Below are 20,462 nucleotides of genomic sequence, written 5' to 3'. Positions count from 1 at the left end.
GTCCACTGCAGCTTCCAGTGGAACTTTTTGGGGGCTATTCTTTTTGGATGTCGTCCCATCCTTTGCTCCTCGTGTGGTTTCTTCTCATCTCCTTCCCTTCCTCACTGAATCAGAAGATTCGAGGCCCCTCATGACCCTGGCCTCCACCTCCTTCTCATAAAGACCCAGAGATGACAGGAGGGGCCTCTGAAGATTCATCCAGGAACTGACACTCATCCTAAATCAGATTCTCTTATGAACCCCGCTGATGGTTCCACTGTGCAGCTGATCTGGATGAATCTGATCTCAGATCTGGATCAGATGTGAACAGCGTCACCAGAGGAGGAGGAGGAACCGGGGCCAAAATTCCAGCACACGTCCCGCCCCCTGTGCGGCCCCTCAGCAAATCCCCGTCCCTCGTCCACAGCCCGTCACACCCTGATTGCGCCGAAGCTGCCCGCGCTCAACCAATCAGCCGCCTCCCCCGCTGCCTACGTCACCGAGCAGCCAGTTCCCTCCAGCGGCGGAGAGCTTCATTTTCTGATCCGCTTTTGTGCTAAAATGGAGGCTGGCCTCTCGCCCTGAGTCGATGCGCCTTCCTGGTTGAGGTTTAGATGTTGACATGCAATAAATCCGGAGACAGGATGGTCGTGGACGCGCCTAATTCCAACGGGCCCTTTCAGCCGCTGGCTCTTATGCACTTCAGAGGTACGTAAGGACGAATTGTTCCGCCTGCATTGTCCCGGGGAATTACGGGGAGAGGGAGCCGTGTGTGTGTGTGTGTGTGTGTGTCGCTGTGCCCCGGTTCTCCTCCGCCGGCGACCGCTCGGTTCCCACCGCGTCCGGACGCCGAGAGAACGAGTTCACCGTCTCGGCTCGCTGGAGGAACCACAGGGGCGGGCGGGCGGGCGTGTGGGGGGGGGGGACGGTTCGTGTGCTTCGCTGCGAGACGCTGTGTTAAAAAAAATCAGGTTTTACTAGCTAGCTGCTCTCTGCCCATCCCCCCGCCGAGCTAGTGATGTCAAAGGAAGTGAGGTCATAGCCCAGGGAAGGGTCCTGTCCTCGGCTTTACATTTACGTTTCGCTGGGAATTGCGCGTTTCTCCATTCGTGTGTGTATGTGTGTGCAGTAATTAGCCGTAGCCCCCGGGAGCTAAAGGCTAATGCTAAAAGCTGACTCCAACATGGCCAGTCCTGCTCACCCTCCCACCCCCTGCTGCTCTGCTCGGTCCCAGCGATTTTTTTTGCCACACTCCAGTTCCCCTGGGTGCAAACTGGTCACAGCAGACGGACACAGCTCTGCAGCAGCCCCCCCTCCCCTCGTCCATCTCCCCCCTTGTTACCCCCCCCCCCCCCCACCCCTCATGTTCGCGAAGTCTTGAATGAACGTCTCTCCTCCTCAAGTGCAGCGGATCTGTGTCAACACACCGTCAATATGTGACCCCCAGCCGGCCGTGTCACAGCAGCAGCAGCAGCAATGTTTCAGGATTACAACAAGCGGGACTCGGCCTATTTAATATGTGCACAATGCATTCAGTCATGTTTGAAAGGCCCCAGCCTGTTAACACTGTACTCGGGTGCAGCCCAGCGTTAGATGAAGCCCCAGGCGATTATTGATCACACTCTGTTAAACCACAGAGGCGACTGCCGTGAATGACAACTCAGTGTTGGGGGAGAACGAGCTGGACACTGGTCTCTTTCCCTCCTCCCATTGGGCCTCTCTGTTGTTTACATCGAATGTACTGCATCCGGATTGACTCGAGATCAAGTTGAGACAGATTGCACTTCATACCCATGTCTTGATTCAGTGTTGTGCGTTTCCTTGTTGGGGAAACTAAACTGCTACTACGCAGAATAATGTACATTTTGTGCATGGATGTGTACGGGACAGTGGTGGTTCACTCCAAATGTAAACCTGAAAACAATCACAGTCCATAGTTGTTTAGTTCATGTAAATTAACTGTCAAACAATCACAGACTTTGATTGTGTTTTGAGGTTTGTATCTGGAGGGAGACGCCTTGCTCAATTGTCCATAATGTTGTTTAGTTCATGCAAATCCATTCTTTAAAACTATCTATTTATTGTAGTGCATATGAAGTCTACTCTGCACTAATGTTACTGTATGTGATATTGTCCTGTCCGGATATTGTCTACTCGTGTGTCAACACTGTCTTTGTCAATAGGTTATTTTTCATGTTGAGATACGTTTTTTTTCATGTTCAAGTTCCTCCAGCTTGCTTGTGTGGTCATTAATAAGTGTTTCTGACTCCAAAGATCTAAAACAAATAATGTCAGAAACAAAGGTGATTTGCATGAACTATACAAAATATGGTACATTTGTGCCTAGATGTTTGCAGGACTGTGGTGTCTCACTCAAGATATAAACCTGAAAACAATCATGGTGCCTGTTTATTTCATGCAAATTTGCTTAGTTTCGGTTAATATTTTTTACATCTTCACAAAAATGAATAGATTTTAGTGTCCTTGCATGAGCTCTCCGAAATCCTTGATCGTCTCTAAATCGCTCTCAACATCTTCTCGTGATCTAATGGTTCAATTCATGCCCATATTTCATGTCCACATTCATCAGATATTTCAGGAGATAATCTTTCTTCAAGACACAAGACTACATTTCAATTTCCAGCCTTGCAAAACATTTCTTGCCATCAGTATCATGGCAGCCTCCAAAGTGCAACTATGAGTGTGTCTCATTTGTGTCAATGATGTAGAACTTGTTATATGCAGGAAGTATTTTCTGCTGATGCTTACAATGCAGCCAGATCAGTTTTAATTGATCAATGTGGCCAGAGTCATACCTCTCAAACCAAACTGTAACACGCTGTTCCGCTACATATCTGTAAGTATGTCAGTGTTTACATTGAGCATAATATGCTGGTGATGAAGCAGATTGCCAAACCAGTTCAAACCTCAGACCTGCAGCTGCTGCAGTGCTGACGGTTTTTCCAATGTGACTACACTTTATTATTTTTGTTTTGAATAGGGGGCATCAAGATAAATCGCGTTTTGTTCTCCATAAGACATGATACCCGGGAGTGTGAGTGCGTGTGCATACTTGCTCTCCTCGGGCGTCTGTTTTGAGCATTAATAGAAGTCACATTGTGCTTAACATCGGTTTTGGGATCACAACACTGGGCCTTTCTCTGTTACACAACAACCTGCTGGGTATTTTGGGAGCGCACAGAAACTTTATGACACGGGCAGACAGACTTATGTAATAGCAGCGAGCTAAGTCTGACACGGTCAGGGGTGCAAGGCTAGGCAACACGTTACGGGCCAGCTTCATGTCCCAGACAGGGCAACCGATTGCAAATTAGAAAGTAAACAACCACATAATTTACTTTTTAGTTTAATCCTTGCTGCTGTTTCTCACTGTTGTTGCCCCACTGAGCCTCTTTCTGGAAGGTGCTATGGATGTGAAAAGTAATTCTAAGCGGTTTTTGACGACGTAATAACAATGATAATAACCTTATGTGTTTTTAATCAGGAGTAAAGGGCACTCATTTTCCTGTTGTGACGGTGACAGCCCAATTGGCTGCCAAATCATTTATGGAAATGTGCGATAATGGCAGCTTACACACTTACCCTCTCTCCTCTGGAATTCCCAACCTCTCACTGTCATCAAGATAAATTGGCCGACTTGAAACTGACACTGTGTGTGTGTGTGTGTGTGTGTGTGTGTGTGTGTGTGTGTGTGTGTGTGTGTGTGTGTGTGTGTGTGTGTGTGTGTGTGTGTGTGTGTGTGTGTGTGTGTGTGTGTGTGTGTGTGTGTGTGTGTGTGTGTGTGTGTGTGTGTGTGTGTGTGTGTGTGTGTGTGCCCTTTCCTCCGTGCTATGGCCTCTGTAACTCTCTCAGTACATTCACCGAAATTAGGGCATGACCAAATAGTTTTAGCTGCCTGTTACTTCCTTCTTTGTGTCTATACCAAGCTTTTCCTCTAGTGCTTTCCTTCCTTTCGAACACCTGCACGATTCAATCGGCGGAATTCGATGCCTGTTTATTTCCTCATTACTTTCAGTCTAATTTAAACGAGATGGAAGACAGCAAGAAAGAATTAATTAATTTATCCTAGAATCATGTGAATAATATTTCTGCATTCATATATCATGTTTTCGTTGCCCTTATCGGTTGGGTATTATTTATGCATTTTCTCTATTAGAACCCTGTGCCAAATTCATAAATCACAATTTGTCTCCCAGCCTAATTTGCTTATCTCAGTAATTGGAAGCATTCTGCCCAAAGGTTACAGTAGAATCATGGAGGGTGAGTGGGATTCATCCATCTCCTTCTGTCCTTCTGATGTTTACACACTGTACTGTGTACATCTGATCTAATTTATCTCACCCATGGCATCAGCATCCTACTCGTGTGCAGACAGCTTCGAGCCTCAGTGCCAGCCTATTGTTAAAGCCACACCCTTCATGGACAAGTAATTATGAAGCAGAGGTCTTTACTGTACAGACATGACTTGCAGAGGTTTATAAACCTGTGATTTAGGATTTGCTGTAACTCTTTATGGTTTTGATGTAAGGATGATGCACTTTCTCTCACTGCCGTGCCCTCCACATTTTATTGTAACTGCATCGAGCATGCACAACTTTGTAGAGATTCTTGGATCCGTCCCCGATCCGAATCCAAACCAAGATTTAATGAGTTCTTCTGACTCTGACTCACACAGCATCATTCCACTAAATTTCCTGGTAATCCATCCTTTAATTTCTGCATAATCCTGTTTATAAACAAACAAACAAAGGGACAGGGGGGAAAGTGTAACCTCCTTGGCAGAAGTAACTTCTGCTTAAACAGTTTTTATAACTGTGCAAATACAATCAGAGTTGTCCGTTCAGATCGTTATTGCACTCACTCATAGATATGTCGCTCAAATGTACCTTTCTTTTACATCAAGATCAATGAGTTATTTCAGAGAAATTTGGTGAAAATCACAAAAAATGCCATATCTCATAATGTTAAATGTGAAATTGAATTCCTGGATTAATGGGTTGTTTCTCCGCCCATGTTCCATCCTTCTACAAAGTTTCGTGGAAATCCGTTTAGTGGTTTCTCCGTAATCGGTCTGACAAAGAAAGAAAAGAAATGGACACGGTTGCAAACACCTATCTAATAGTGATTATTTTGGGTAGCTGAGGGACAGTGAAGATTTCCAAGCAAAGATAAAATCAAACATCAGACATTAAGTCAAACGAGCAACATCAAAGTTGTGTCACATAACGACGACACTTTGGAATCACTCTCTGTTATTTAGTTTATCAGCCTTTATCAGGAGAATAAGGAAATCCTAAAACCACCATGGTCAAATACAATGACAGGCTTAAATAGCTTGGTTTTATTTATGAATAGATCTGTGACCGTTCACCTAGTTCCCAAATCCTTCATCCTTCATCCCCTCCCTGTGCTGCGCTCTCTCCTCCTCTCCGCTCTGTCGTTATCCTCCCCCTGGGCTCTCACCATCTCTGCCTCTCTCTCAATGCACTTCAGTCTTCATGACTCATTTGCCGCTCCTCATCATTCTCCTGCTACCTTCTGTTTCCATTGCTGTTTAAACTGTTATACTTCACAGCTGAACTGACTTCCTCTTTGTGACCCATCAGGCTTTGGCCATGGCTCCTTTATCGGATATTCTCTGGCGTATCTTTTCATTACCACTGTTTAGCCTTGTTACACCTGCAACTCTCATTTTGCCACTGGACTTTGTCTCACTTGTCCACCTAATGCTTTTTTCCTCTTTCTGTCTGTCTTAAGATGTGGCCCCCGCTGAGCAGGAGAAGCTCTTCATCCAGAAGCTACGGCAGTGCTGTGTTCTATTCGACTTCCTGTCCGACCCGCTGAGCGACCTAAAATGGAAGGAAGTGAAGCGGGCGGCGCTGAGCGAGATGGTGGAGTACATCACCCACAACAGGAATGTCATCACAGAGCCCATCTACCCGGAGGTGGTGCACATGGTGAGTGGAGCTGGAGGGAGTTAAGTTTACGATGAAAGCTGGAGATGAGGGTGAAACTCTGGCTGAGAGCAGGGGCCAGCTGTAGCTGCAGGGCAGAGCTGTTTGGAGGGTAAATAAGAAAAAGAGTTGATTTTATGATTCAACTATTGGTTTGTGTCCCAGCTGAGGATTGTGATCAGGTTTCGTCACAACCCGTCACTTTTTGGAGAGAAGTTGGTTAGAGTCATAGATACGAAGGATCAAACTAGATTTAAAATTAAAGAAATGATTACTTGATTGTTTCAGCCTTTTTTGTGAAGGGGGAAAAAGTATATTCTGGATGTAGCTTCACAAATTTGCAGATTTTTGTTACATTTTCTTTGAGTTTTGATCTGATAGTTGAAGAAAAAAAAAAGTGAAGATTTTGCCCTGGGCTTTGGAAAAATAATATGGGTGTTTTTCTTGCCTTTATCTGACAATTGAAAGACAAATGAGCCCGAAGAAAAAAAGGGCCACTAGGGCTATTACATCAAAACAATGACAAAACACCTTTTTGATGATGTCATAAAGCAGCTTGGCATCATGGGAGTTGTTGTCTTCACGACCATTGTTTGTCCCATAATCTCTCTGAGTTGCTTGGTTTCCTTGTGTGTTTGGGCTTTACTGGAAGAGCTTAGGTGACAGAACACACCGCAAATGAATAATCAGTATCCATTACGATTGACCAATACAAACAGTGGAAGGAAAAACAGCCAACTGGTGTTAGTTATTTTTCTCATCATTACGTTGTTTGACCTGTAAGTTCTAGCAGAGATTCAAAACACCACGGGTATAACAGATATGATGGATATGCCATTCTTCTCAGCAGTTCCTCTGTCCGGTTGGATGGTGACTGTGGGAGGTCAGCTATTATTACTGCTAGTCAGGACTGTGACTCTCGGTAACATTCAGAGTTGTCCCCATCCCTCCTGCTTTGTATTGGCTGTGCGCTCAGGGTCATTTGAAGGTGAACATTGTGCCTGGTCTGAGGTGCTGGGTGCTCTGTGAGAGACTTTCATTAAGGGATTCTCTGTTAGGCTTTTGCTCAGCCTTAACCTGTCTTACTTCCCCTGCTGCTGAAAAACCCAACCACAGCTTGATGCTTTCACCACCACGCTTCACTGTCGTCGGGGTGGTGACGAGCAGCTGACGAGCTGTCTGGTTTCCTCCAAACATGGAGATAAGAATGTAGGCCAAACAATTTAATCTTGGTTTCATCAGACCAAAGAATCTTGTTTCTCACAGTCTGTGAGTCCTGTAGGTGCTTTCACGTGTCTTTCACTGAGGCTTCTGTCTCTACCATATAGCCAACATCAGTGCAGTGCTGCAGCAATGGCCGTCCCTCTGGTAGTTTCTGCCATCTCCACAAAGCCAGAATGATCATCGAGTTCTTGGTGACTTCCTACTTCACATCTCTAGAAAAAGCTCTGGTTGTTACACATTTCCTCCTCAAAATGAGAGAAACTGATTTGAACAATTGTAGAATAAGGCAGCAACACTACAACATGTGAGAAAAGTGAAGCTGTATCAACTAATGCACTGTATCTAATGGATGAATGGATCCAGAAAATAATCACCAGATTAATCAATGATCAAAATAGTTGGTTGCAGCTGTAAACTTGAACCAATCCACTTTTTTAAAAGAATATTTTAGGGATTCAGAAAGTATACAAACGCACAAGCATCCAAACGTGATAAACATGAGGGGCCGGACAGAAGTGGCGAAAATCAGAAGACCAATATGTCCGCACACCAGTTGTTGCTCCCATAAACTTCATCATTTACCTTTTACCTGGAAATTATTATAAATAAGTTTATGGGAGCATCAACTGGTGTGTGAACATTCTCGTCTTCTGATTAAAGCCACTGGGGGGCTATGAAAAAGGTTATTAATTTCAAAAGCTCATTAAAAGAATCTGTCGGGTTTTATGTGAAAACATAATGTAAAACGTTCCTGCTTAACACTGTAACTTGAAAGCTAGTACGTTTTTTTTTTTTTCCCAGAGCAAAGAACTTTACTATGATACAATTTTCATCACATGCTACATTGTTTTGTTTGGAATTAATGAAAGAATTGCTTTAATTTTAATTTACAGAGACTAAACAAGGAGATTATAAAGATTCAGAAGATCAGGAAACAGAAGCGGTGCCGTAAACATAATGAAAACAGGAGTTTTAGAAAGATTCTCCCCCTCCATTGTCATTATCTTCTCATCCTCAAAGCCTAGAGCAGAATTGTCCTAATCACTGTTATGACGTTTCCTTTTGCAGCCTGTTCTGTGATGAAGTGCGTCTCGGCCCTGACGGTCTTATCTCCGCCTACCTTGTAGCTTGTCTTTTCAAACAAGGCCCTTGCTGTTTTAGTAGGCCACCTGCAGTGTCCCATGATCTGCCTAGCATGGAGCAGCAGCCCACAGGGGAGTCAGTTGACACTGTGAGAGACCATTAACGCAACACACTCAGATTATTGTGGGCCATTCGCTCTGAGGCTAGTTTGCAAACTTAACACCAACCTATAAAGAAAAGTGATTTTAGAATACCCAAGATGGGACATTTCTTATGCATTTTGAGTTGTGATTAAGCTTTTTTAATTTATTCTAGAATTCTAGAGACCTTTTTTTAATGATAGTTGTCTTTCTTTTAATTTCCTTGCAGATGTTTTAGCACGGACCATTTAAATAGTGGCAGAAAATTGAAAAACTAAATTGTGTAATGTGACACTAACATGGGCTCCTGATCATTTAACACGAGGCCAAGGGTATGAATTAATTATCTGTACTCCTCATATGATGTCAGCATTTCTAACGACCTCTTCAGGCAAACTCACCACAAGCAAGTGCATCTGCAAAATGTTGGCATCTGGCGCTGAACTCGCTCTGTGTGCTGAACTGGTTACAGAGATGCTGCTGTTACTTTTATTTTAGTTTTGAAACACTGCATTGTTCTTAGAAACAATCACCAAATCAAAGAAGCAACCCTCACCCCAGTTTGATGTGGTTTAACTGTTGGTTTAACCTCATTTCATGACGGTAAACAATCATTCACGAGTGGGGAAAGTTCTGGCCTGGTTGTTTGATGAAAAAGTCTTTTGTAGCGTATCCTAACACAACCTGGGCAGAGCCGCTGTATTGTTTCTCAAACTTTAAATGGATATTTGCTCTGATTGAAGCACGAACTGTGGCTTTAGTTTATTGAAACAAAAGGAAGTTGACTTGAATGGTTTTCTGTCCTGGGTCGTAAACATTCAGCGACTCATTTTCATTTCTCCTCTTCCAGTTTGCGGTGAATATGTTCAGAACATTGCCTCCATCATCCAACCCCACCGGAGCGGAGTTTGATCCAGAAGAGGACGAGCCAACACTTGAAGCAGCGTGGCCACACCTCCAGGTTGACATTTTTTTAAATGATTTAATCGTCTGCCAAACTGAGAGATTTATAAATGAATCTCCGTGTAGAAAAGCCTCCAAGCGTAGCTGAAGCTTGCAGTTAGGCTGCTTTAGTTTAGTGTATGAATTCATTTTATGTACGTATAAAAATAGGAGAATTAACAGACAGAAATAACCACGTTAATGCAGACCCAGTACTGAAAGAACAGAACAGCTTGATATACCTGATTTTATAGTATTTTTAAAGCATTCACTCATTTGTTGTTTTGTTTTGTTTCTATTGCAGCTCGTCTATGAATTTTTCCTTAGGTTTTTAGAATCGCCCGACTTTCAGCCCAACATAGCAAAGAAATACATCGACCAGAAATTTGTTATGCAGGTAAGAAAGCAACATGTTGGCAAAATTGAATCTTTCATTGTGACTTTTCATTGTGGTAACATTTCACTTCTTTGACGTCGCAGCTCCTAGATCTATTTGACAGCGAGGATCCCAGAGAGCGAGACTTCCTCAAAACAACCCTCCACAGGATCTATGGAAAGTTCCTGGGGCTGAGAGCGTACATCAGAAAACAGATCAATAACATTTTCTATAGGTCAGTGCAGCCTTCCCACTGCTGTTTGTTTTAATCATGAATACCAAGATGAATGGTCAACCTATGAATCATCAAATATAGAATCTGTGTTTAGCCACTGAATCCAGTTCCTGTTTGTTCCCACAGGTTTATCTATGAGACAGAGCACCACAATGGTATAGCTGAACTACTGGAAATACTTGGAAGGTATGAGCCTGAACAAAAGTTGAACGTATTACAAATCGCACCAAATTCGACACTGCACTTTCTTTAACCCTTTACAATTCACATGTCAAGTGTGAAGCCGATGAGATGAACATTTAACTAGATATATACAAGCCACATACAGACTTAGAATTATTAGAAAGATGTTACAATGTGAGAAGTTCATGTTCAACACGGACAAGGTTTCAAATAACGAAGTAAACATATGTGAAAGTAATAATCCCTGCGAGACGAGCTCTGGTGTCACACTGCTCAGAACGGTTTCCTGTTTTAGCAACAGGGCAGAGTGATGGACGTAGTAGTCAGCAGGTTGGCTTTGCAGGATGTTGCAGCGCAGCACAGTGAGATGCATTTCTAAGAATTAATTGAGATCATCGATCAAGCCTTCACACCGTTAAGAGGATGAGATGGTGCTTACAAGTGCTGGGCGCACTGTTTCAGTCAGAGGATCAACTGAGAGGCTGCAGAAGAGATAAATAAGCAGTTTAGTTTTTTTAAACTGTCAATCGTGCAAAGCTGCTCCAGTGTAGTCCTGTAAATCAAATGTAAAAATCAGCACAATAGGTCTTCTTTAGGTGAATATAAGTGTTTTTGAAAGTTTGTGTTTTAGGTTTTCTGATAATTCTTGTCTTTTTTATTTTCCAGCATAATCAATGGATTTGCCTTACCACTAAAAGAAGAGCACAAAATATTCCTGTTGAAGGTTTTATTGCCTCTGCACAAAGTCAAATCACTTAGTGTCTACCATCCACAGGTAAGTTGAGAAGAAAATAAACCCTGAGGAGCTGGATTTAAAATTCTTATTTAAAGCAGTTTGAAATGTGAGATATATTATTTACAGGTGACATTCTTTTAAAAATGTATTTGATTATTCGTGCCCAAACCTGCTTTAAGAACGCACCTCTTTTTCTTCACGAGAGCAGCAGGTCATTCTGCAGCTTTTGTTAAAGAAAACTGGGATTGCATGTTTCAGCCAGTCGGAGCCTCAGGCCCCTCGGTTGCTCTGTCATGTTACCTTTAGTTTGCTTGTGGATAAATTCAGATGCCTTCACAGTGTAATGATTTGTATTTGTGTGTGTTTTGTAGCTGGCTTACTGTGTGGTGCAGTTTTTGGAAAAGGACAGCACTCTAACTGAGCCGGTACGTCCCATTCTAATTCTTGCTGAAATTTCTAATTTGAGGCTTAAAATTGATGTAAAAAATTGGAGCTCGGGTTTAATCCTTCATTGGTTTTTCTTGCAAGGTCACAAGTTCATGAATTAATCATTTGGCTCATTCTTTGTCGGATATTAAACTTTTCTTTTCAGCCCAATAGCCCTTCTCCCCCTTTTTTCCTACCTGGACGGTTATTCAGCACAATGTTCTCTCTCTCTTCCATCACAACAGGTGGTAATGGCTCTATTAAAGTACTGGCCAAAGACTCACAGTCCCAAGGAAGTGATGTTCCTCAACGAGCTGGAGGAGATCCTGGATGTCATCGAGCCGTCTGAGTTTGTGAAGGTGCAGGAGCCTCTGTTCCGACAGCTTGCCAAGTGTGTGTCCAGTCCGCACTTCCAGGTAACTGATGGGTTTTGACAACATTTCCTTCATAACTCAGACCACGGGATACGCATGTCGTCCACACTCCTCAGAAGTTTAAGAGCCGCTAAAACTGAGAAGTTTAGAAACGCTGCTGTTTGAAAACTCCAGGGAAGCGTTTTAGTCCGGACAGGCAGAATCAGGCAGTGTTAACACTCACAACCGCTTGCTGATTAGTTCTGTTCGGTCATGAATTAGCCTTCGCTGATCCGTCAGGCTCCTATCACATGACCCGCTTCCAGAAGAAAACAACTGGCATTAGTCTCGGCTACCGAAGTAGAACGCATCATGAATAATCTATTACAAGTATTGCTGACCCTGTTGTCTTTGCGTACAGCTGGTGTGCAGGCAAATTCCACATTTTACAATTATACAACTGCTTTCATGCGTAGGAGTTGCAGATTGCTCTTAAGTTATAGAGCAATCTGCAACTTATTACCAAATGCTTCCTGTTTACACTGGCACACGCATGCCCAGTGTATATGAGTGGTCATGTGATGAATGCGTTTTCAGGCGTTTCAGTCTGGATGGGCATTAAAATTTATACGGTGCCAAAACGCTGTTGACAGAGATCGTTTTAGTTTGAAAACACTGTTACTACAAAGAGTTATTCAGGTGTCTGACTGAGGTGTTGTATATTGTTTCCTGTAGGTGGCAGAGAGAGCTCTGTACTACTGGAACAACGAGTACATCATGAGTCTGATCAGCGACAACGCAGCAAAGATTCTGCCCATTATGTTCCCGGCTCTGTACCGCAACTCGAAAACCCACTGGAACAAGTAAGACACTCGAGTTGTCAAGCTCCACGTGTACTCGTGTCCTGAAACGCCCTGTATGTACCTCACGCTGCATGTAACACCCGTCTGACACAACCGCTGACCAAATAGCTCACATACCGATCTCTGAAGTGTGTATGTAGATTTATATATAGATAGGGTTTGGTCACAGAATGTACTCATGCCTATCATTTAAATCATCAGCGATTCCTTTTATTATTGCACCTATTGCTCCAGATAAACCTTTAATGTGTGATTTAAAGTTTATTGGTTTTGGTGCCTAATAAAAGACTTGGATAGTAGAACCTTTCAACGTAAGGTGCTTTCGGTAAACATAAAGTAAACTTCAATGGCTCTTAGTGCATACTTCCACCAAGGGCCTTATCTCATAGTGTTAAAGAGTGTGATCACATTTCTGGATCTGCCTCTTTGTCTGGATCCATGCCAAAATATAATAACATACAGCAACTAACAAACACCTGCCACTCATGAAACCACTTTTACATCTGCTGGATCTGGATTTTTATATCCATCCGTACCAAATTACAAACATTTATTGATATTGTGTATGTATATTATATATTGATTTTAAAAAGTAAAATACAAATCTGTCCTCTTTGGGAGAGTGTTTACTTTAGTATTGGTCCAATTAAAAAATCTGGATTTAATTAACATGTTTCATAATGGGACTTCGTGGAGGTTTGTGCTCTGAGTACCTTTGTAGTTCCCTGGAAAATGTGAAAAACTATTTCCTGAATCCACCTCTTTGTCCACATCTGCCCCAAAATATTATTGGTTCTTTCATCCTTACTTAAAATTTTGCGTAAATCCAACTAGTAGTTTTTTTTTGTCAGGGGTGAAGACATGACCTCCTCGGTGGAAGTAAATATGTGTCTCAATGAACAGTTCAAAGCTTTAGTCATAGTTTTGTCAGTGAGTTATTGTGAAGTGTCAAACCTCGTTTTTTTTTTACTTTATTGTCTGTGATAATTTGTGATAATCCTGACTGTGTGTGTGTCTGCTCACAGGACCATCCACGGCCTCATCTACAACGCTCTGAAGCTCTTCATGGAGATGAATCAGAAGCTCTTTGACGACTGCACGCAGCAGTTCAGGGCTGAGAAAAACAAGTAGGCAGCAGCACAGACACTCTTCTCCCACTCGATTAATCCTTTTTTTTAACACACAACGTCTGAGTGACACATTGTTTCAATCGGCTGTAAGACTGCGACTGAATAGTTGTGTTGGTTTTCACATTCATCAGTGTAGCAGACTAATGAGTGGAGGTCTGGTGCTTCGTTTAACAGAGAGAAGGCAAAGTCAAAAGAACGTGAGGAGGCTTGGATCAAGATTGAAAACCTCGCCAAGTCAAATCCACAGGTGAGCAGTGTGTGCGGTCTCTGGAACACATCTGTTTTTCCCTTCCTACCAATGTGCATGTCTCTCTCTGTGTGTGTGTGTGTGTGTAGGACTATAGAAGAAATGCATGACGTGTCTTGTGTTTCCTGTAATCCAGTTGTGTGGCTGAGTTGTGGCTCCCTTTTCATCCTATCCCATGTAGGTTTTGCTCACACTGTTTGTCCCTAGTTCATGTGGAAAGAAGTTCTTTCTAAGACTGTGCTTAGTTGTGGTGAAAGGAATCAGTGATGTGACGACATCCCTCAAGAGCAGCAACACACGGGTTCAAATCCTGCTGTGATGGTTCTGTCCCCTCACATCTTAATTCTGGGTCAGACATTATTTAAAGTTTTTTTTAAAGACTAGTTTAACATTTTAAGAAGTACACTTAATCACTTCCTTGTTCACTGTTTGATGACCAGCTTCATGTCACTGTCTTTACAGTAAATATGAAGCTTCAGCAAAGGAAATGATTGACCCGACTCTGTCCAAGTGGCAACATGTCAAACACATTTTTAAAATATATTTTCAACCCAAATAAAATCTCAATGGCACTTCTAAAAAAACAAACAAAGAATACAGATATCTCAGGATTAAAAAGAAGAGCCATAAACGTAGAAGACGTAGACGTTAAATTTGAAAGACAAGAAAACAATATTTTTTGGAGAAATGGGCCGATGCCGGTGTTGATGTGCTGTGAAAAAAAGAAAATGTAATTTCCGCAGTAGAAATTAAACGACATTTCCTGCCCCCTGCATGCTCCACCCTCCCCACCCCTCGCCTGAATGTTCTGGAAATGTCGAGGACAATATTCTGCTGCGTGAAACACAAACTGAGGAAAATGACATTTTCAAAAGTTAATGTCTGAAAACAGCTCTACTGTCCCGGCAATTGACATCCACTTAATATCATTTAACACAAGGTGTGTGTTTCACAATCAATAAATTCCAAATAATGTAATCATACAATGTCTTAGTCGTTTCTATTTCTACACCACAACTAAAGCACATCACACTTACAACTGCCATAGATTAGAGCTGCTTGATTTAATTCATCCAGAGCCTCTAGATTCATTCTTCTTGCATGCGACTGAAAGTCTTTTCTCCATCCTTTTGTGTTTTTTTTGTTTTTGTTTTTGTTTTCCCTTTCTTTTCAACATAGTTCTCTATGTATGTTGATTCCTCTGACCTCAATAGTCCTGTAGCAATGGAGACGGATGTCCCTTTGATAGAAGATGTTCAGAGGTTAAAAGAGACAGTTGAGGAGGGCGCGACTCAGGTAAACCTGACTTTCTCTGTTATCTTTCCTCTTCTAATGAAACCCTTTACATTGATAGATCTGTTATTGACCAAAACTCAAAGTCTATTTGTACAACAATAGTTATCACTATGTACTGTGTGTATAACATATAGACTTTGTTATAGATTTTTTCTAAAAGCAAGTATAAAATAATCTAGACTGAACACTGGAATCAAGAGCTTTCTGTTTTATGTCCCCAGCCTGATGTCTCAGTGGTTAGAGCCCAAAGTGTTCAGTATTATACATAAATAAGAAATTATGAAATAAACGATAATAGATTTAACATTTTAGATATTTCAATAACTTTTTCCCATACAGATACCAGTGCATTTTAAAAACTATGCAACTTATATGGCACATTTTAACAGCTGTGTTACTCACCCTGTATGGAAGTGCTGATTGATATCATTGTTGTATGTCCACGCTCAGGTTAAACAAATTCAAATGGTCACAACTTGATGAACTCCTCGTATTTCAAATGCCTGATGAGATTACTAGTGCACTCATTGTAAGCCCCTCAAAATTAAAGTCTTGTATACGGCACATGAAGCCGTCGAACTTGTGGGACTTTCCAGCGTGAAATTTTGCCAAATTGCTGACATTTTTAGCAAACTCTGGCTGACGCACGACTGGAAATCACTTCTTCTCCGCCGCTCTAAAAACAGTAATCGCAGTACGGCACAACTGCTGTTTTGGACTGGTGAAGAGAAAATGACAGTTTTACCTAAGTGAAACAATTTTCTTCGATTTACATCGATTTGCATACTTGCCAATGGCTGATCTGGCATTTTCAGCTGTATCAGTCCTTTCAGATGCTGTTATCTTTTCTGCATTTCTTTAAATTATCTCAGTTATTACTGGTGACATCACTGACAGGGAAACTGTCACTGGCACATGAAATCAAAGTTAATTGTCTTCAAAGTTTTATTGGAGTTAATTCTTTTAATTCATAAAATAATTTCCTGGATTATTAAAGTTGCATAGTTCATATGTATCACACAGTCATTAATTAGATTGTTTATTTCATTAAGTCTCATTTATTTAATATTGAACACATGGAGGCTCCACACATAGCACAGGTCTGATGTGTTAATTTAATTTGATTTAATATTGTTTTAATGTTATGTTATCTTTTGATTTACTGACTCAGTCCTTCTTGTTTCTGTTTATTACATTTTGTTGGATGTGACTAACTTGTTGTTGTTGTGCTTGACCACAAATATGTGAAATAAATAAATGAATGAAACGTCCTTCTCTCGTCTTCCTTCTCCGACAGTTGCAGCATGAACAGCGGAAAGAGCGACCCATGGTGCGACGTAAATCTGAGTTGCCTCAGGATCTTTACACCACAAAAGCCTTGGAGTCCCACCGCAGAGCTGAAGACATGTTGACCACCCACGATGGACTCTAGGTCCCGCCACCTGCCGGCTCTTGGTTCAACTGCCCCTTCTACCCTCGACAGCCATGGACATCCACTCGGCCCGTTCGCCAGAACAACACTTATGACCCCCGCGCTGGGCTCTCATCCCCGTCCCCACCATCTGTTTACCCAGAATCCTTAGTTCTCCTTCATTCCCTGCTGCCCCAGTGCAGAAGCTGTATATTCACCTCCTTCAGAGTTCTGCTTTCTCAGGTTTTTGTTTTTCAGTTTAGGAAGAGGAGTGGGTGTGTGTTTGTGTGTCTTTAAGCCCTCGCCACAATCGGTGTGTTCTACTTTTGTTTTCCCTTTTCGGTTCCTCTCACCTGGTTCCTTCATTCCTTTTTGCAAACGTGTTCACTGAGGATGAGACGTGGTTTAATAATAAGCGACTGACTCACTGTCTAAGGATCGTCTCTTGGTCTCTGCTTGGTTTTCTTTTCTGTCAAAGGGAACAAAAACAACCTGTTGGTCAAATGAAAGACAAGACTTTCCTGCCATCTGTTGTACGTTTTCAGTTTTGTTTGTTGTTTTTTGCTCAATCTGATGGACATCTTATCAGTGCCAAGACGTTTGTGTTTTTTGTTGGTTTTGTTTCATGTTTTTATCTGGGACACCTGCCTTTGTTTTCTGGTCACTGGTGTTTGAAAGTTTTTGTTTTTTTAGTTTAGCACATTTAAGACCAAACTGAGGCCTGTCCTTAGCCTTGCAACGTCCAGGAAAGATGGCGAGGAAATGGGGAAGTTGTCCTGTGGACATCTGACACTTTTCCACTTTATTGTTTTGTGCCATACGCCGCTCTTTTTATATGCTTGCTTCCTTCCGTTCACTGGCGATGTTTGAGAACCAGATCATAGTGATGCCGAGACGGTTCAAACAATGGTACTCGCTGTGTTTTGAGTTGAGCTGATGAGGGTAAGCCTGGATGAAAAGCTGCATTTGCTACCTAAGTTGCAGTAATAATGTTCTGGTTTTATAAAACATGCACTTGAGCAGAAAGACTGAGAGCATGGCCGTGTTTAAGGTGAGTGTTGGGTTTTATAAAAATATGTTTCCTGTAAAAACGAATAGAGATGATTGTCTGTGTAAAGGAGATATAATCTTGTTGTTGGGTGGGAGAGGGGCACAGATCTGTACTGTCACACAGCGTCGTGTGTTTTTTTCACTCACTGATGGTTTTAAGCAGCCGTTACTGAGTTAGAACCTCTGCTCATTGTCTCCTTCTAAAGAGCATGAAGGTGTATTAGTATTGTATGGGATAAAGATTTTAAAATCCTCATTAATTAAAAATAAATTAATTTATTAACAAACATATGAGCAGATAGTAGCTGTGAACATACTGACGTTAGATGATCAGTGAAATTACTTGCTGAGAGCAACCAATATAAAAGACGTGTGGCATGTTTGTGTTGCTACCATTCATAAATTCAGTTGCCTGGTTCGTGGGCTCCGTGTTTCGGACACTTCTCAGTGAGGAGGTTGTTTGAAAGTTGGAAAGTATCTTCCAGTCAGTACCATTGTTTAAACTGAGGAGGTCTGCTAGATTTCTTCATATTTGACGTGGTGTATTTCTTTGTCTTGTCTCTGGAGGTTAGTAGCGTGGATGTCAGGTGTTGGATTCTTTTTCTTTTTGTTTTGTTTTCCTTCCTCTGGCCATTCAGAATGCCCGACGCTGAAACAGACTGGTATCAAATAATGGCCACAAAATGCCAGATAGATGCTGAAAATAAACTGACATTGTGACTTGGCTTGTTAACTGTATTAATACTGTATTTGCTTGAATGCAAAAATATGTAAATTAAAACTACCATGTTAAACATGTACCTTTTACCCTGGAGGAATGCCATTCACCAAACGGATTTCTGTCATTGCGTTTATGAAACAGTCCTGCTTGCTGGGAGAAGATGTTTTATGGATTTTATGAGTTTAAGATGTTAGAGGTTTATTTTAAAAAATGACAAGTCGTCCACAAATAACGAGATGATTTCAAGATGATTTGGTGGCTTGTTGTCACCCTGCAGGATCTTTGCAGATCTTTTAATTTTAACACATTATTTCCAAAACATGATAACTTAAAGTGTCCTTTTGTATGTGACCTGTACTATATGATTCATTTAATATTGTATATATGATTTACCTTGTTTCATGTAGTGTTATATATAAATATATATATCTAGATTAATTTTGTACAAATTGTCCCTCTGTACAGAATAAAAAAACATCAATAGCAAGTTAAAGAAGTAAATCTGGCACATACCGTCTGATTTCTCCTGTTTCGGCCGGATACTCTCAGTGACACAGTTTAGAAAATGTTCTTATTTTTCTTAAAAATAAAAATCTGCAAAGTTTCCTCCATCCTCAAAGTAACTGACAAATGTTCAAGCCCGTTGTGTGCTCCTATCACTGTCTTTAGTGGTGTACAACTATGTAGAACGAATAAAGAGACTATTTGAATATATATATTTTCAACCATGCATCCATTTTGGCTTTAATTAACCGAAAGGGCACACATCTGAAATGACACGGACAATAAAGGAACAAGGCCAAAGATGCTGGTGGTGCAAACTCATGTTTGATCTCCTGGAAACCATGTTCTTGTTAACAGATTAGAAAGAGAAGATTGTTTCATCTTTACCCTAACTGGGCTTTATTACTTCTACAGTTGCCTAATGATCTTCTGTGTGTGGTCTCAGGGGGCCTGGTACAAAATAATGCATCCAGTCGTGGTTACATGGACGGTATGTCGGTGAGTGCTGTAGAATTGACTTTGTGCACCAGGACATTCACAAACACCAAACAGGAGGGACTCTTTCAAGGGACTCAGGTAAAAGGGACCCGGGGGCCGTACATCAAACCAAACTCAACACCCACTTTCACCAAACATATACCAAACCACATTATTCTCATCTTAAATTCTATTATCAAAATTGTTAAGTACATGCATACAATTGAGGCACCAGGGAATTGCCTGCTTTGTCTAACCCTGTTGCAACGCCCTTGTTGAGGTCTTATTGTCTTAAACATAGTTTGCTGACTGTTCATTCTTTGTCTGTGAATAACTTGGTGCCAGAAAAAGGTAGATAAGATGTAGCTTTATTTGTTCTTCATCGGAGAACTTTGTTTCAGGAACAGCAGCACAATGTAAGAGGAAATGTAGTCAGCAATAAAACAAGAATCAAAACAAATGACAAACAGAATTACTATGCACAATTTTTAACTAAGAAAACTAAAGTTAAGAACTGAGTAAATGTGCTCAATAAATGGTTATCTGTAATGGGAATACATGTATATATGAGTTAGACTGTTTATATGTATGTTATGTCAGTGTAGTAGACATTCAAATATAAATAGATTTTTGTTAATGCACCTGTGACCTTATACCACATCAAATAAGAAAATCATTATTTGGTCTAATAAAACTACTTATTACTTTTTCATATTTTATATATAAAAAAAAATATCTCATTACTCTTCTCTATTAAAACCACATATTTGGGGGTAAGTAAGAATAAAGGCAAGAATGTATTTGAAGGGAAAAAGTAAACATTTTGAAATATTATTTATAAACATTGGGTTTGTGAAGTTAAGCCCTGAAATGAAGTAAAGCCAATTTTAATCAAACACAAGGGGGAACTCAGAGTTCTGTGACAAACTAATTTGGTTTTCGATTCAGTGGTGAGCAGCAGCTTTCGGCAGTGCACTGTTTTCAACACAAGAGGGGGCCAGATAGTTGTGAGTGGACATTTACCAACAGTCATGTGTTAGGACATTCAGAATAAAACATCTGTAACTTTAACTGTTAATGCAGATCTACAGGAAATATTCATTGCCCAGGT

At 41.3% G+C, this 20,462-nt stretch overlaps 1 protein-coding gene across 3 annotated transcripts; it reads left to right on the top strand.

Annotated features, from left to right (window-relative positions):
• The first annotated feature begins 417 nt into the window (after window positions 1-417).
• Window positions 418-19,090, top strand: ppp2r5ca (protein phosphatase 2, regulatory subunit B', gamma a). 3 transcript variants are annotated; one of them, XM_034576352.1, is made up of 14 exons: window positions 418-687; window positions 5,758-5,957; window positions 9,252-9,362; window positions 9,648-9,740; window positions 9,824-9,954; window positions 10,081-10,140; window positions 10,804-10,912; window positions 11,245-11,298; window positions 11,545-11,715; window positions 12,388-12,515; window positions 13,541-13,642; window positions 13,820-13,892; window positions 15,072-15,188; window positions 16,486-19,090. In XM_034576352.1, exons 1-14 carry the CDS (start codon window positions 594-596, stop codon window positions 16,618-16,620), a joined length of 1,578 nt encoding a protein of 525 aa, XP_034432243.1. In that variant the 5' UTR covers window positions 418-593; the 3' UTR covers window positions 16,621-19,090. The 3 variants fall into 3 exon arrangements, with proteins under 3 accessions (XP_034432243.1, XP_034432245.1, XP_034432244.1); XM_034576354.1 differs by having other exon boundaries at window positions 469-687; window positions 15,107-15,188; XM_034576353.1 differs by lacking the exon at window positions 15,072-15,188 and having other exon boundaries at window positions 469-687.
• Window positions 19,091-20,462: the final 1,372 nt, after the last annotated feature.

The sequence above is a fragment of the Hippoglossus hippoglossus genome, chromosome 22, assembly GCF_009819705.1.
Source record: "Hippoglossus hippoglossus isolate fHipHip1 chromosome 22, fHipHip1.pri, whole genome shotgun sequence".
Classification (NCBI taxonomy): domain Eukaryota; kingdom Metazoa; phylum Chordata; class Actinopteri; order Pleuronectiformes; family Pleuronectidae; genus Hippoglossus; species Hippoglossus hippoglossus.
This window is presented reverse-complemented; position numbering and strand designations above follow the sequence as displayed.